The sequence below is a fragment of the Puma concolor genome, chromosome B4 (assembly GCF_028749965.1).
Source record: "Puma concolor isolate L17-30 chromosome B4, mPumCon1.1.hap2, whole genome shotgun sequence".
Lineage (NCBI taxonomy): Eukaryota > Metazoa > Chordata > Mammalia > Carnivora > Felidae > Puma > Puma concolor.
The window spans coordinates 65,326,021-65,338,317 of NC_141673.1; the positions used below are offsets into that span (position 1 = coordinate 65,326,021).

At 38.3% G+C, this 12,297-nt stretch overlaps 1 protein-coding gene across 5 annotated transcripts in view; it reads right to left on the reverse strand.

Moving 5' to 3' along the window:
• The window catches only part of DIP2B (DIP2 acetate--CoA ligase B (putative)), a 226,647-nt gene that overhangs the window by 50,935 nt on the left and 163,415 nt on the right, over nt 1–12,297 (reverse strand). For 4 of the 5 annotated variants that reach the window (XM_086713406.1, XM_025930846.2, XM_086713404.1 and 1 more), the window contains 6 exons: nt 11,246–11,443; nt 8,594–8,685; nt 6,763–6,873; nt 4,840–4,963; nt 4,113–4,222; nt 920–1,022 (listed from right to left, as the gene is read on the reverse strand). In XM_086713406.1, coding sequence (XP_086569532.1) covers nt 920–1,022; nt 4,113–4,222; nt 4,840–4,963; nt 6,763–6,873; nt 8,594–8,685; nt 11,246–11,443 — 738 coding nt within the window. The remainder of the gene's footprint in view (nt 1–919; nt 1,023–4,112; nt 4,223–4,839; nt 4,964–6,762; nt 6,874–8,593; nt 8,686–11,245; nt 11,444–12,297) is intronic. The other variant, XM_086713405.1, reaches the window with a different exon arrangement.

Here is a 12,297-nt window from a genome sequence, read left to right on the forward strand (position 1 = left end):
AAGAGGTAGTATTTTTTTCCTAATTATACAAGGAACACATGCTTATTTTAGAACTGCATGTTTCAGAAACACATGTAAAAAATTATACTTTCTGGAGAAAGTAAAAAAAGTTGGTGTATATCTATATCTATATATTTATATAGATCTACACATACTTCTAAGCATCCTTATATCTAGACAGATATCTACCATAACAAAACGGGCATACTGCACTGTATCTAATTTGTTTCCACTTAATGATATATTGAAATAATTTCCTTAGATCTTTAATATTCAAGAACAGGAGTCTGAATGCCTCAGGGTATAACCCACTACTTGAGCATATTATAATTTAATCAATCCCCATTTTTTTGGCTTTTGATTCCTTCCATTATATATATGCATTTTAGCAGACAAGAATGCTGTTCTATAATGAACATGTATAACTTGCTTCATTTTATGAAAGGAAAATAAAGTACTAAAAAAATTTAATATTGCAAAGAACATTCTAAGGCAAAGAGTCACTATACTATATCAACACATCTAAACTTTCACAATACAGAATACATTTTTGTGTTTTAATTTGTGCTTTTTGGTAGCTGGATTTCTTTAACTCCAAATGTACAACTGGTGTCAGCTCTATAAACACAGGGAGATGGAGATATGTAACATTCTGCAGCTAATAAACACATGGTTTTAATTTGTTTCCTATTTCTGCACTCTAGAAATCATGCTTTACATATTTGGTTTGCCCAGCATTTTAGTTCCTTTAAATTACAGCATATTTGTGAAAAAGAAAAGCAAAAGCAAGCCAAGAATGTGTCCTAAAGCACTTCACTCTGAGTTTGGTCATTAACTGGAATCCAATCTTTGAGCACTCTGCTCACAGTCACATATATCTGAAGCTCACAATGAGGGCAGTCACGAGATGAAGTCTGACCTTCAGAATAATTGCAGGCCTGGGACAGAGCTTGGCAGTGAGACAACATCGCAAGGCGGGATACTGTAACTCCCATCACACTCCCTTCTTTGCTTGTTTTATACTAGGAAAAAAAAAATCACAAAAAACAAAAGCATAAGAAACACAATAAAATGGGTTATTTCAAATGACAAACTAGAATTCCAAAATGAAACCCAGATAAGCCATGGTAATGGGCTACATTTAATACGTTTCATATGAATATTTATACGGTAGGGCCCCAAACTCTAATCACGCAAAGATAGCATTGACAAGTGACAAAACTCAAGAAAGGATGTGTGAAAAATTCTTACAAGTTTAATTAGTCATCAGTGTCAAGTGGCTGTTAAAGAAGCTAAACAAACAAGTGACTTGAGCTGCATTAATGGAAGCACCGTATCAAAAACATGGCAAGCAGGGCACCGCAGAGTTCTAGGTGGGTAAGGTGTGGTTCCTGTCTGTCAGAAGCTCCCAGGTTGGGAGGGGAACACCTAGAGATGGCCTACTCACTCCTATAAATCAATCAACTCTCATTTTGCTTTTTCCTCAATGTTCCATCCAAGTCGCTTTTTACCAAGATCAGCAACTTCTGATTGTTAAATCAAAAGGACACAAGACATACTTTATTTTATCTGACATTTCTGTAACATGTAACACCTCCTTCCTTGACACTGTCTTCTTCCTTAGCTTTTGTGATATTCCTCTCTCCTATTCACAATCTCTCCATCTCTCTCCCCCTTCCATTCTTCTGCCCATCCCTTAAATGTTGGCATTTCCTGAAAGTTCTGTTCTTCTTTCTCTTTTTACTTTCTTCCATCGGGATACCACATGCGCCTGATGGCTTCCAGTTCTCAACCTCTGACCCAGCCCTCCTTTCAGACATTTAGACTCGTAGAGTCAATTGTTCCCCTTGAATGACCCATAGTCCTATAAAACCCCATGCTATCCACCGCTGTATTCTTCATCCCCACCCCATGCCCATGAACTCTTCTTGCTGTATTTTCTATCTTGGTAAAGGATGCCACCATCTACCCGTTGCTCAAGTCAGAAACCTGAGAGTCTTTCTTGCCTCCTCCCTCTCCAGAGTCTGTCCCTAAATCCTGTCTCTTTTCCTTCCTTCCTTCCTATCTCTCAATTCCACCCACTCTTCTCTATCCCTATCACCATGAGCTTGGGCGTACCTGGATAACTGTAAAACGTGGACTCTCTGTTTACCTTCTTAATCTAATCAAACCAGATACGTCTTTAAATAACATATTTATTGTTATCAAACTCTTCTGACAACCCTTTAATAGCTCCCTATGACTCATAGCGTACTTTAAACTCACTAGCAATGTCCTGTGGGTCATAAGAGGGTCCTAAGTGAAAACTGCAAGTTAATTCAGAATAGCCAAAGTCTAGATGTGGAGGGGAGTCGTTCTATGTGAAGCCAGAGAGTTAAGCAGGGGCCACACAATGAAGCACCCTTCATTTTTTAGGACAAACCGATAAAGAAGTCTGAAAAGGAGTGGTCAGTGAGGCAGGAGAACTGAGGGAGCAGTCAGGGAAGCCAGTGAGCAGTGTTAAGGAGGATGGAGTGATGAACTGTGTCCTCAATGAGACATGATGTGGACTGAGGGATGATGGCTACATTTGGTATTTTAATCGCCTGTTTACTTGTCTGTCATCTAAACATACTCCAATCTCTTCCATCTTTCAAAGCAATCCCCCTCGCCTCCAACATTAACACATCACGCCTCAAAGCTACTGCCCACTCTCTTCCCTTTTATAGCCAGTTATCACCACGGGGCTCAAGGCTGAGTGGATTTTTTTCCCTCAAACTTTTTAAATCTATTGATTGGTTTATCATTTAAAACTTAGCAAACACTTGGTAAGCACTTACTAAGATGTCTCAAGCAGGATGTGGAGTCATCAAGGGCATAGCTTTTAGAGGGAAACAAATGTGAGTATAAGTCCTAGCTCTGTCATTTTTGAGTCATGTGGCCTTTGGTTGGTTACTTGAGTTCATTTAAGTCTTAGTCTCCTTATCTCAAAAGCAGGTTTTCTTTTTTAGTTAGTTAATATACAGTGCAATATTGGTTTCAGGAGTAGAATTCAGTGATTCATCACGTACATACAACGCCCAGTGCTCATATCACAACAAGTGCTGTTTTTAATACCCATCACCCATCTAGTCTATCCCCTCCCCACCTCCTTCTGTCAACACTGTTTGTTCTCTAAGAGTCTCTTGTGGTTTGTTTCCCTCTCTTCTCTTCCCCCCCTTCCCATATGTTCATCTGTTTTGTTTCTTAAATTCCACATATGAGTGAAATCATATGGTATTTGTCTTTCTCTGACTGGCTTATTTTGCTTAGCACAATACATTCTAGCTCCATCCACGTCATTGTAAATGGCAAGATTTCATTCTTTTTCATGGCTGAGTAAGGTTTATAGCAGCCTTGTCAACAACAGCCAAACTATGGAGAGAGCCCAAATGTCCATCAACTGATACACGGATAAAGATGTAGTGTGTGTGTATATATACACACACACACACACACACACACATGCATACACACACACACACAATGGAATATTATTCCCCCATAAAGCAGGTTTAATGTCAGCCCTGACCTCACAGGGTTCATGTGAGGGCTGACTGAGATAATGCATTGGAAGCGGCTCTTAGCCTGGTGCCTCGTATGCAGAAGGACTTAATCCCTCAAACTGAATGCTAGCAACCACTCCAGATGCTACACTGACCTTCAATACCAAACCCTCTAGCCACTTGTTTTTTCTTGCTCTTTTTCATCTGTTAAATTTGTTCTTTTCAAGTACAGGTATTTTCCTTCCTCAGGTCTCCATTCTTTTGCTTTCCACTCCCCTACCTCACCAAAAGCAGCAGAGAAACATCTCTGTCAGTATACATTTCTTAAACCTTTGCACATCTCTAAGTCTTGTGTAACTTTCTTATATGAGAAGGATCACTTTTTTTTTTGCTTTCTCTTGAATGTGTATTTATGTTAAAAATAATTAGAACAGAAGGCCCACCACAAGCATTTTATAAGCCAAAAGATGGAACTCTAACAAACCAGGAGGCTTTTCTAACATTAAAGCTGCAAAAGGTTAGTTTTGACTTTTATAAGATAGCAACTGAAGCCACAGGAAGCCACAATGTATTAGTCTCAGGACTTACCTCAATGTATGCTGGTTCTGTACCAGCAGGTGAGATGTGGGGCTGCCAGTCTTTAGGTGGCTTTGAAAGGTACTTGGAATCTGTTACGACCCATTTGAGCCGGGGCCAACCTAAATCAAACCCAAAATGAAAATTGAATTGCCTAAGCCATAAGGGAAGGAGTTCACATTGAACTGGTCGTTTTAAATATCAAGAGACCAAATCAAGGTCATCTTATAATCAGTAACATACTATATTTATTAGTTTTCAGTGATAGATCACCAGACAATTATACCTTCTTTCAAAAGTACAATCGTTCCACATGCTAATTTCCGGCCTTGACATTACCTCAACAATTGGGAGGTCCATTTGGCAATGGAAGTCCACTGAGGTTAGTGGTCTATCCTCTGTCTCTACATGTAGCATTTAGCTTTAGTGAACAGAGTGGTAGCTTTTTCCAACCATCAGCATAAAGGTTAAGGGTGTGGGCTGTGGAATCAGACAGATTTGGGTTCAAATCGCTGCTCTGCCATTTATTAGCTGTGACTTTGGGCAAGTTACTTAACCTCTCTGTGTCTCAGTTTCCTCACCTGTAAAACGGGGATAATAATGGTACCTACTTCATAAGAATGTGAAAATTAAATAAGAAAATATATGTTAAGTAGTTAGCTATTATTAAATTAAGACACTGATCAAACCACTAAGCTTTAACTGTTAACTGATAATTCAAAGTATAAATATTACTAACCTTTAAACTGTACAATTTCTCCATTCTGGGTTTTTGGCAGCCCCTTTAGACAAACTTCACTGGTCAGAGCTAAGGCGATACCACAGCTTCCTAGCAAGAAGCCAATCTGCTGACCTCCGGCATCCTGTGGAGAGAAGGTAATGAGCACGATAGGGGAGTGAGCATGAGCAAACCCATGCCCCAAACCTAGCACTTAGCAATGCTCTGGCACTTGTGTGATAACATTCATGGAGCCCCACTGCTACCTGGCAGTTGTCAACATCCAATGACAATATGTTCTTCCAAATAATTTCTACAGTACAATGATTTCCTGAGTACAAATCAAGTATTTCATTAATCTGACATCGCTGAGGATGAATTCTACCAGTCAATGTGACCATTTTACTCAAAAGTTAGCAATGCTTCTCTTAAATTAATTTCAGGGGCGCCTGGGTGGCTCAGTGGGTTAAGCGTCCGACTTCAGCTCAGGTCATGATCTCACAGTTCATGGGTTCGAACCCTGCATCAGGCTCTGTGCTGACAGCTCAGAGCCTGGAGCCTGCTTCAGATTCTGTGTCTCCCTCTCTCTCTGCCCCTCCCTGGCTCGCATTCTGTCTCTGTCTCTCTCTCAAAAACAAACATTAAAAAAAAAATTTTTTTTTAAGTTAATTTCAGGCCAGTGAAATAGATGTGAACATGGTTAAGCTGTGTTGACCTAGCCACATCCCCAAGTTCAAAAGCAAAGCAACCCAGGTCAGAATAAAATAATGTAAATGGACACCAAAGGTCTACATTTACAATGAAAGTGAATGGATGGTTATACCCAAATCCATATACTCTTTATTATTATATTTTAAAGGAGGTAATATTTAAGCCTTATGGCTGGGGTGCCTGGGTGGCTCAGTCAGTTAAGTGTCCAACTTCAGCTCAAGTCATGATCTCACAGTTCGTGAGTTTGAGCCCAGCATCAGGCTCTGTGCTGACAGTTCAGAGCCTGGAGCCTGCTTCGGATTCTGTGTCTCCCTCTCTCTCTGCCCCTCCCCTAGTTGTGTGCTCTCTCTCTCTCTCTCAAAAACTGAACATTAAAAAAAAAGGATTTAAGACTTATGGCAAGAGCAGAGAAAACAACAAAAGATATAAAGTATTTCCATTAAAATACCACCTTAAAAGTATCATTATGAAACCACACAAACACAGCCAACTCAATAATTTAAGAACAACCTTACAATTTCCTGACTGATCTAAAGATACTATATCCCATCAACCAAAGTTTCAGGGATGTTATCAATTTGTTTTTCATTCCTTTCAGAAAAAAAAAAAAAAAATATATATATATATGTATTTGTAAATCCACAGTATCTACCATATTTCTCTTTATCATGATCTCTCAATAATAAACTATATGAGAAATTTAGGGTCAAACAGCTCACAGAGAAATCATTTGGTTAAACTTGAAAACTTGTTACATATGCTGCATGGGCTGATGTGACATTAAAGTAAAATCTTATCTCCCAGAGTAGTAACATGCCATCATCACTGTGTCATCCTTCAACCTAAGGAAAACCCTGGGCTGTATGATACAGTTAAAGGAAAACCCTCTATACAAAGTTCCCACCTTGTAAATGTGGATTATCTATAGTCTCTGAAGCAATAGGGGTCTTCTTTATAAACAGCAATTACTGAAAAGTCAGGTATACCCCCATGATTCTTAAGTGATATATATACTATATAAAGTCTATCTTAGTTGAAAATGTATTATTTTCATGAAACTTATAAATAATAATAATTATTTTTCTACAACTCTCATGTTTTTAGAAAGTGAAGCTGAGTACTTAAGAAAACGGTTAGGCTATTTCTAATGTCATGATGGAATCAATTGATCCAAGAACCCGATGCCCACCATGTCACATCAGGCTACATTCCTCTTAAATTCAGCAATGTTACCTTTCTGGTAAGAGGTACCTCTATAGGCACTGGAATCACTTCTGCCAGGAGACATCCATAAAAAGCCACCATAAACATGACTGGATCATTGTTGGGGTAAACCAGGGCTACCTAAAATGCATAATGACATTCAATAACAGGAATAAAAACAAATACCTTCAATATCATTCTCTAAGATAAATATATATATGTATATGTGTGTGTGTGTGTGTGTGTATACATATATTGCACATATCATGAACACAAACTATTTAATAGCCTAAAGGAAATTAAGTTATTGAGAAAGATGCACAAATCTAAAAAGATCTCTAGCATACCCAGGATTACACTAGACACATTTTAGAAACTGTAATGCAATTCATCATCATGATAAGAAAAAATTTGCACTGAATTCTACTGGTGATTGAGCAATTAACAACTCACCTTAAGTAGTAAGTTAATTACTTGTGAAACCTAAGGCAATTTACTTTAGTGCAGGACTAAATAAAATAAATGTAATGGATCTCTCTAGATAGGCCAGCATATTAGAGAATAAGCCTTACAACTCTCAGAGAACTCACAAGTGTTGACTGACTTGATTGCCACTGTAGGGCCAGCTCAAGGTTTCTTATTCTTTAATGAGTTCACTGCTCACTTAACTTTAATCCCTACTCACTTAACTAACAACGCAAGTACTCTAGCATGAAGGCATTGGTAATAGGTGTAAGTAACACCGGCACAAACCACTATGGATAAAAAGTTAATTCTTCTACAAAAGATAAACAGTGAAGCTTGTGTAATGCGTTCAAAATTGTGATCTCACCTGTAATGTCTGACAGGGATAACTGACCCTTCCCAATTTACTCAAGGAATGCAAAACCCCAGAAGTCATGATCATTGTGAAGCTTGTTACTTGGCTTAGATGTTCATAGATTGACATGTGAAACTTAATTGTGTCACTAGACTGCTGTTTCCCCTTCTTTAACTTTCAAATTCTCTTAACTCACTCCCAAGTTAAGTTCAATTCTGAAGTTGTTAATCCTTCCTAGAGTTCTGAAAAATACGAATTCCAGAAAAGATTTAAGACAACCCATTTCTTTCCTGTACACAAGTAGAGGACACAAAATTACCTTCCTAGGGTTCAGTGAGGACCAGGACACCCGCATGTATCACAGTTATAAGTAGAGTCACCCTTTAGGTGCCCTCTGCCACAATGCAAAGGTATTTTTAAAAGGCTAGTTCAGGAAGTTCTGGATCATGCGTCTACTCAAAACAGCCCTGGTGTGAGTTGGTGCTTTGTTCTACAAACACCAAATAAAAAGTCATGTTTGACGGTAAGAAGTAATCATATACAGAAAGTCACTGATAGGAAAAAAATCTTCAAAAAGTAAAAATATTTTTTTGTCTCATGTCACCTCCAATTAAAGAAGAAATTAAATGATATCATTTTGTTTCTTCTTAGAATATGGGTCTCCCTCCCTTTCTACATAAAACCACAGAAAATTTTTTGAAAAATTTTATGGGGCAATTTTTAATAAAAAAAAGTCAGACTAAACTTTATTGCTATTTTTGTTGTCTGATTATTGAACTATTTATTTCCAGAAAGGGGCTCCTCTTTATTAGCATAAGAGTTAACTGATTTAGCAGCTACAGAAAGGGACATGTGAATTTCCTTCATCTACGAATACAAAAATTATCACCTGGTATTCAGCTAACTTTGGTTGGAACCAAACCATTTTCATTTTCTAAGAATAAAAGTTATACAAACTGTGCTGTTGTACGTTAAAAATTCAGAATGTGCGTATTAGAAAACAATAAAACATCACCTCCCTAAAACCAAAAAACCAATTACCCTGTCTCCAGGTTTTAATACAGGTTCATTTTTGGTCCCCAGTTTATTAAGCAGTGTGTAGGCCAACTTTAAACTTCTGCTCCACAACTTTCCTGGAAAAAGAAAAGAATCATATAGAAAAAAACAGGCCTACCTCAGCGAGGAGGCATTCAGTTTATCAGCAGGTTTAATAAGACAATGGCCACTTCCAAATGACTCATTAGACAAACATCACCCCCCAAGACAAAGTCCCTCCCCCACAAAAAAATGCTTTATATTCACTGGAGTTTACAAAAGCCAGCCCTGTTTCCAAACAAAAGAAAACATCACCAGATGCTCATTCTGGTTTAGATAATATTTCAAATTCTCTTGTGAAGTAATCCGAGTGTCTTTAGAAGTAATGTGATGTGGGCTGATCCAACATTTATCTTTTTAATTAAAAAAAAATTTTTTTAACATTTATTTATTTTTGAGAGAAACACAGAGAGGGAGACACAGAATCTGAAGCAGGCTCCGAGCTGTCAGCACAGAGCCTGACATGGGGCTTGAATTCACAGACCACGAGATCATGACCTGAGCTGAAGTCACACTTAACCTACTGAGCCACACAGGCACCCTTAGGCTGGTCACATTTAAAGGAGGGCAACAATTTTTATCACAGGGATGAAAATCAGAAGACTACTTCTGTTCTGAGCTTTTTCTGAAGAATCACTTACATATATGGTATTAGATATTTGAGGTTAACCGCAAAGCAAAAGTATGACTCAAATGATTAAGCATTCCATACCAATGTATTTCAGTGAAAACAGACAAGATGGAAATTAACTAGATGAAACATGTAGATACATTCACAGATGTTAAATAAACATGTAAAGATTTGGCCAGCTAACTGCTTTAAGGTTTAATATACAGCTTCTGAAATGAATGCTAAAAATAATTTTTGGGAGGGAAAAAAGCCTATTCTTCCTCTCTTCCTGCTCCCTCTCTCCAAACACCCTTAGAAATTCTTATCATAGATTATGTAGAAAGTGAAGGACAAGTCATGCCATTTTGAGTAGATAGGTTAGTTTTACATATAACTCATTCAGAGGGGCAGCTAAAATTTAAACTCATGTCAACCTGTCCAACTGTTTAAATAAAAACTGTTTTTCCCTAAAATTATTCTGTATCTAGGTCTATGGACAATGTGCTTCACTTCTGAAGGGAAAAAGGAGTATGTATGAATAAACTAGTACAAACTCTCAGAGCCCAGGTCGAATCCATTCTTCTTTTTTATTTTTTTCCAGGAATAGAATTTAATGATTCATCACTTACATATAACACACCCAGTGCTCATCCCAACAAGTACCCTCCTTAATGCCCATCACCCATTTAGCCCATCCCCCACCTAACACCAGGCCAGCAACCCTCAGTCTGTATTTAAGAGTCTCTTACGGTTTGTCTCCTTTTTTTTTTTTTTTTTTTTGCTTCCCTTTCCCCTATGTTCATCTGTTTTGTTTCTTAAATTCTACATGAGTTAAATCACACAATTATTTGTCTTTCTCTGACTTATTTCGCTTAGCATAATACACTCTAGTTGAATCCATTTGTTTTGTTAGTTAAAAACTGAAAAATAAAGTTATTTAAAGTGAATTCAAGTTACTTTTAAAAGTTATTAAAAAAAATTTTTTTTTAATGTTTATTTATTTTTGAGAGCGACAGAGACAGAATGCGAGTGGGTGAGGGGCAGAGAGAGAGGGAGACACAGAAGGAGAAGCAGGCTCCAGGCTCTGAGCTGTCAGCACAGAGCCCAACGTGGGGCTCGAATTCACAAGCTGTGAGATCATGGCCTGAGCCGAAGTTGGACGCTGAACTGACTGAGCCACCCAGGCTCAGTTAAAATAACTTTTAAAAGTTATTTAAAAAAGAAAAATAAAGGGTTCCTACGGTGGCTTAGTCAGCTAAGAGTCCAGCTTTTGTTGATTTTTGGCTCAGGTCATGATCCCAGAGTCGTGGGATCAAGCCCAAGTTGGGCTCTATGCTGATTGTGGAGCCTGCTTAAGATTCTCTCTCTCTCCCTCTGCCCTTCTCCCTGACTCAATTTCTCTCTCTCTTTCTCTAAAAGAACAAACAAACAAAAAGGATGGGGCACCTGGTTGATTCAGTCAGTTAAGCGTCCCACTCTTGATTTTGGCTCAGGTCATGATCTCGTGCTTTGTGTGTTGAGCCTGCTTGGGATTCTCTCTGTCTCTCCGTCTCTCTCTGCCCCTCCCCAGCTTATGCTTGCATGTGCTCTCTCTCCCTCCCTCTCTTAAAATAAATAAACAAACAAACAAATAAATAAATAAAATATCTAATTTTCAATTTTTAGATAAAACTGTCATATTTTTAACATATTTCCAGCCCAAATGTCTTTTCCAAATTGTCTTCTAATGTTTAACTCAGCCGTGGATCCACAAAGCCTCTTTCTTCTTTCTGTTCTTTTAAATATTAGCTGCTTTGCAAATATCATTTAGCAAATGAAAATATCTGACAGTAGCTCTACTTAGAACTTAGGATCCTGTTAAAATAACTTACAAGATCTCTTGAAACACAATGACCAGCAACTGCTAAATATCAAGATCTATCACTACCTGTGATAATCTGAAGAACTATTAGGAGAAAAGGAAGGAGGTGCGAATCTTGCAAACTCACCATACGTAAGAGTGTAAACTGGTTTCCCCGTCACGTCCAGTGCGGTCAGACACGGGCATTTTGCTTGAGTGGTGCCCCAGCGCTGTAGGGCCGACTCGAGAGCAGGAGGCCAGTTACAGATGACTCCTAATGGCTCCCCCTTCACAGGGGTCATCTGCCGACCCTCAGGCTTGGGCTGGTTGGGGTCTGGCTGAGGTACTGCACCAAAAAACCCCAATGGGTTATAAAAATATTATCTGAAATGCATACAGATACCAACTAACACAACTCAGGTCTCTAATCGCAAATATATTTCCCTTTTCTCTTCATCTTTATTTGGTTTAAACTCACTCTGAGAAAAGAAAGGACATCGTTAGAAATAGTAATCCACCAAGTGGGCCTTAATTCATCTTCCACATAATTGTGAAATCAATATGTAATACAGTTTATGTAATAAACAAATCCTGACCCTAACAAAGAAAATCACTGAACATACAGAAAAGCACAAAGCATACATTTCTTTTTAGTAATTTTGTAATTTTTACTCAACTTGTTTTCAAATCCTTACAGTTTGTGTCTCAAGTTAGAGAGCCAGGTTCCACTTCACCGGGTTACATTTAATGAAAAAGCATTAAACTGTGAGTCGGAAACCCAAATTCACATTTACATTTTACTAGTAAAACATAATTTCCTTATCTGTAAAATGGGGATAGTAACACTTCTACCACAAGGTCAGTATTAAACTCAAACAGATAATGAGCACAAATGACAATGTTCCATGTCTCCATGCCTTCCATATCTCATCTGGTCAATCCCTTTGCTCCTGGTATACGTGGACTCATCCTTCTCAGGATGCGGCTCAAACGGCACATTTTCTGGGAAGCCGTCCCCAGTCATTCCTTCCTTAGCTCCCACCCATGTGGTTGTCAACCCTTATTAAAGCACCAAGGGACTTTAAGGGCTTCTTTTACTGTGTAAGTTTTTCTCTCTGAGACTGACAACTTCTTGAAGGAAGGCATGGATTTAGTCCTTTTATTGCCTATAGTACCTAATACATAATGGTACTTCTTAAT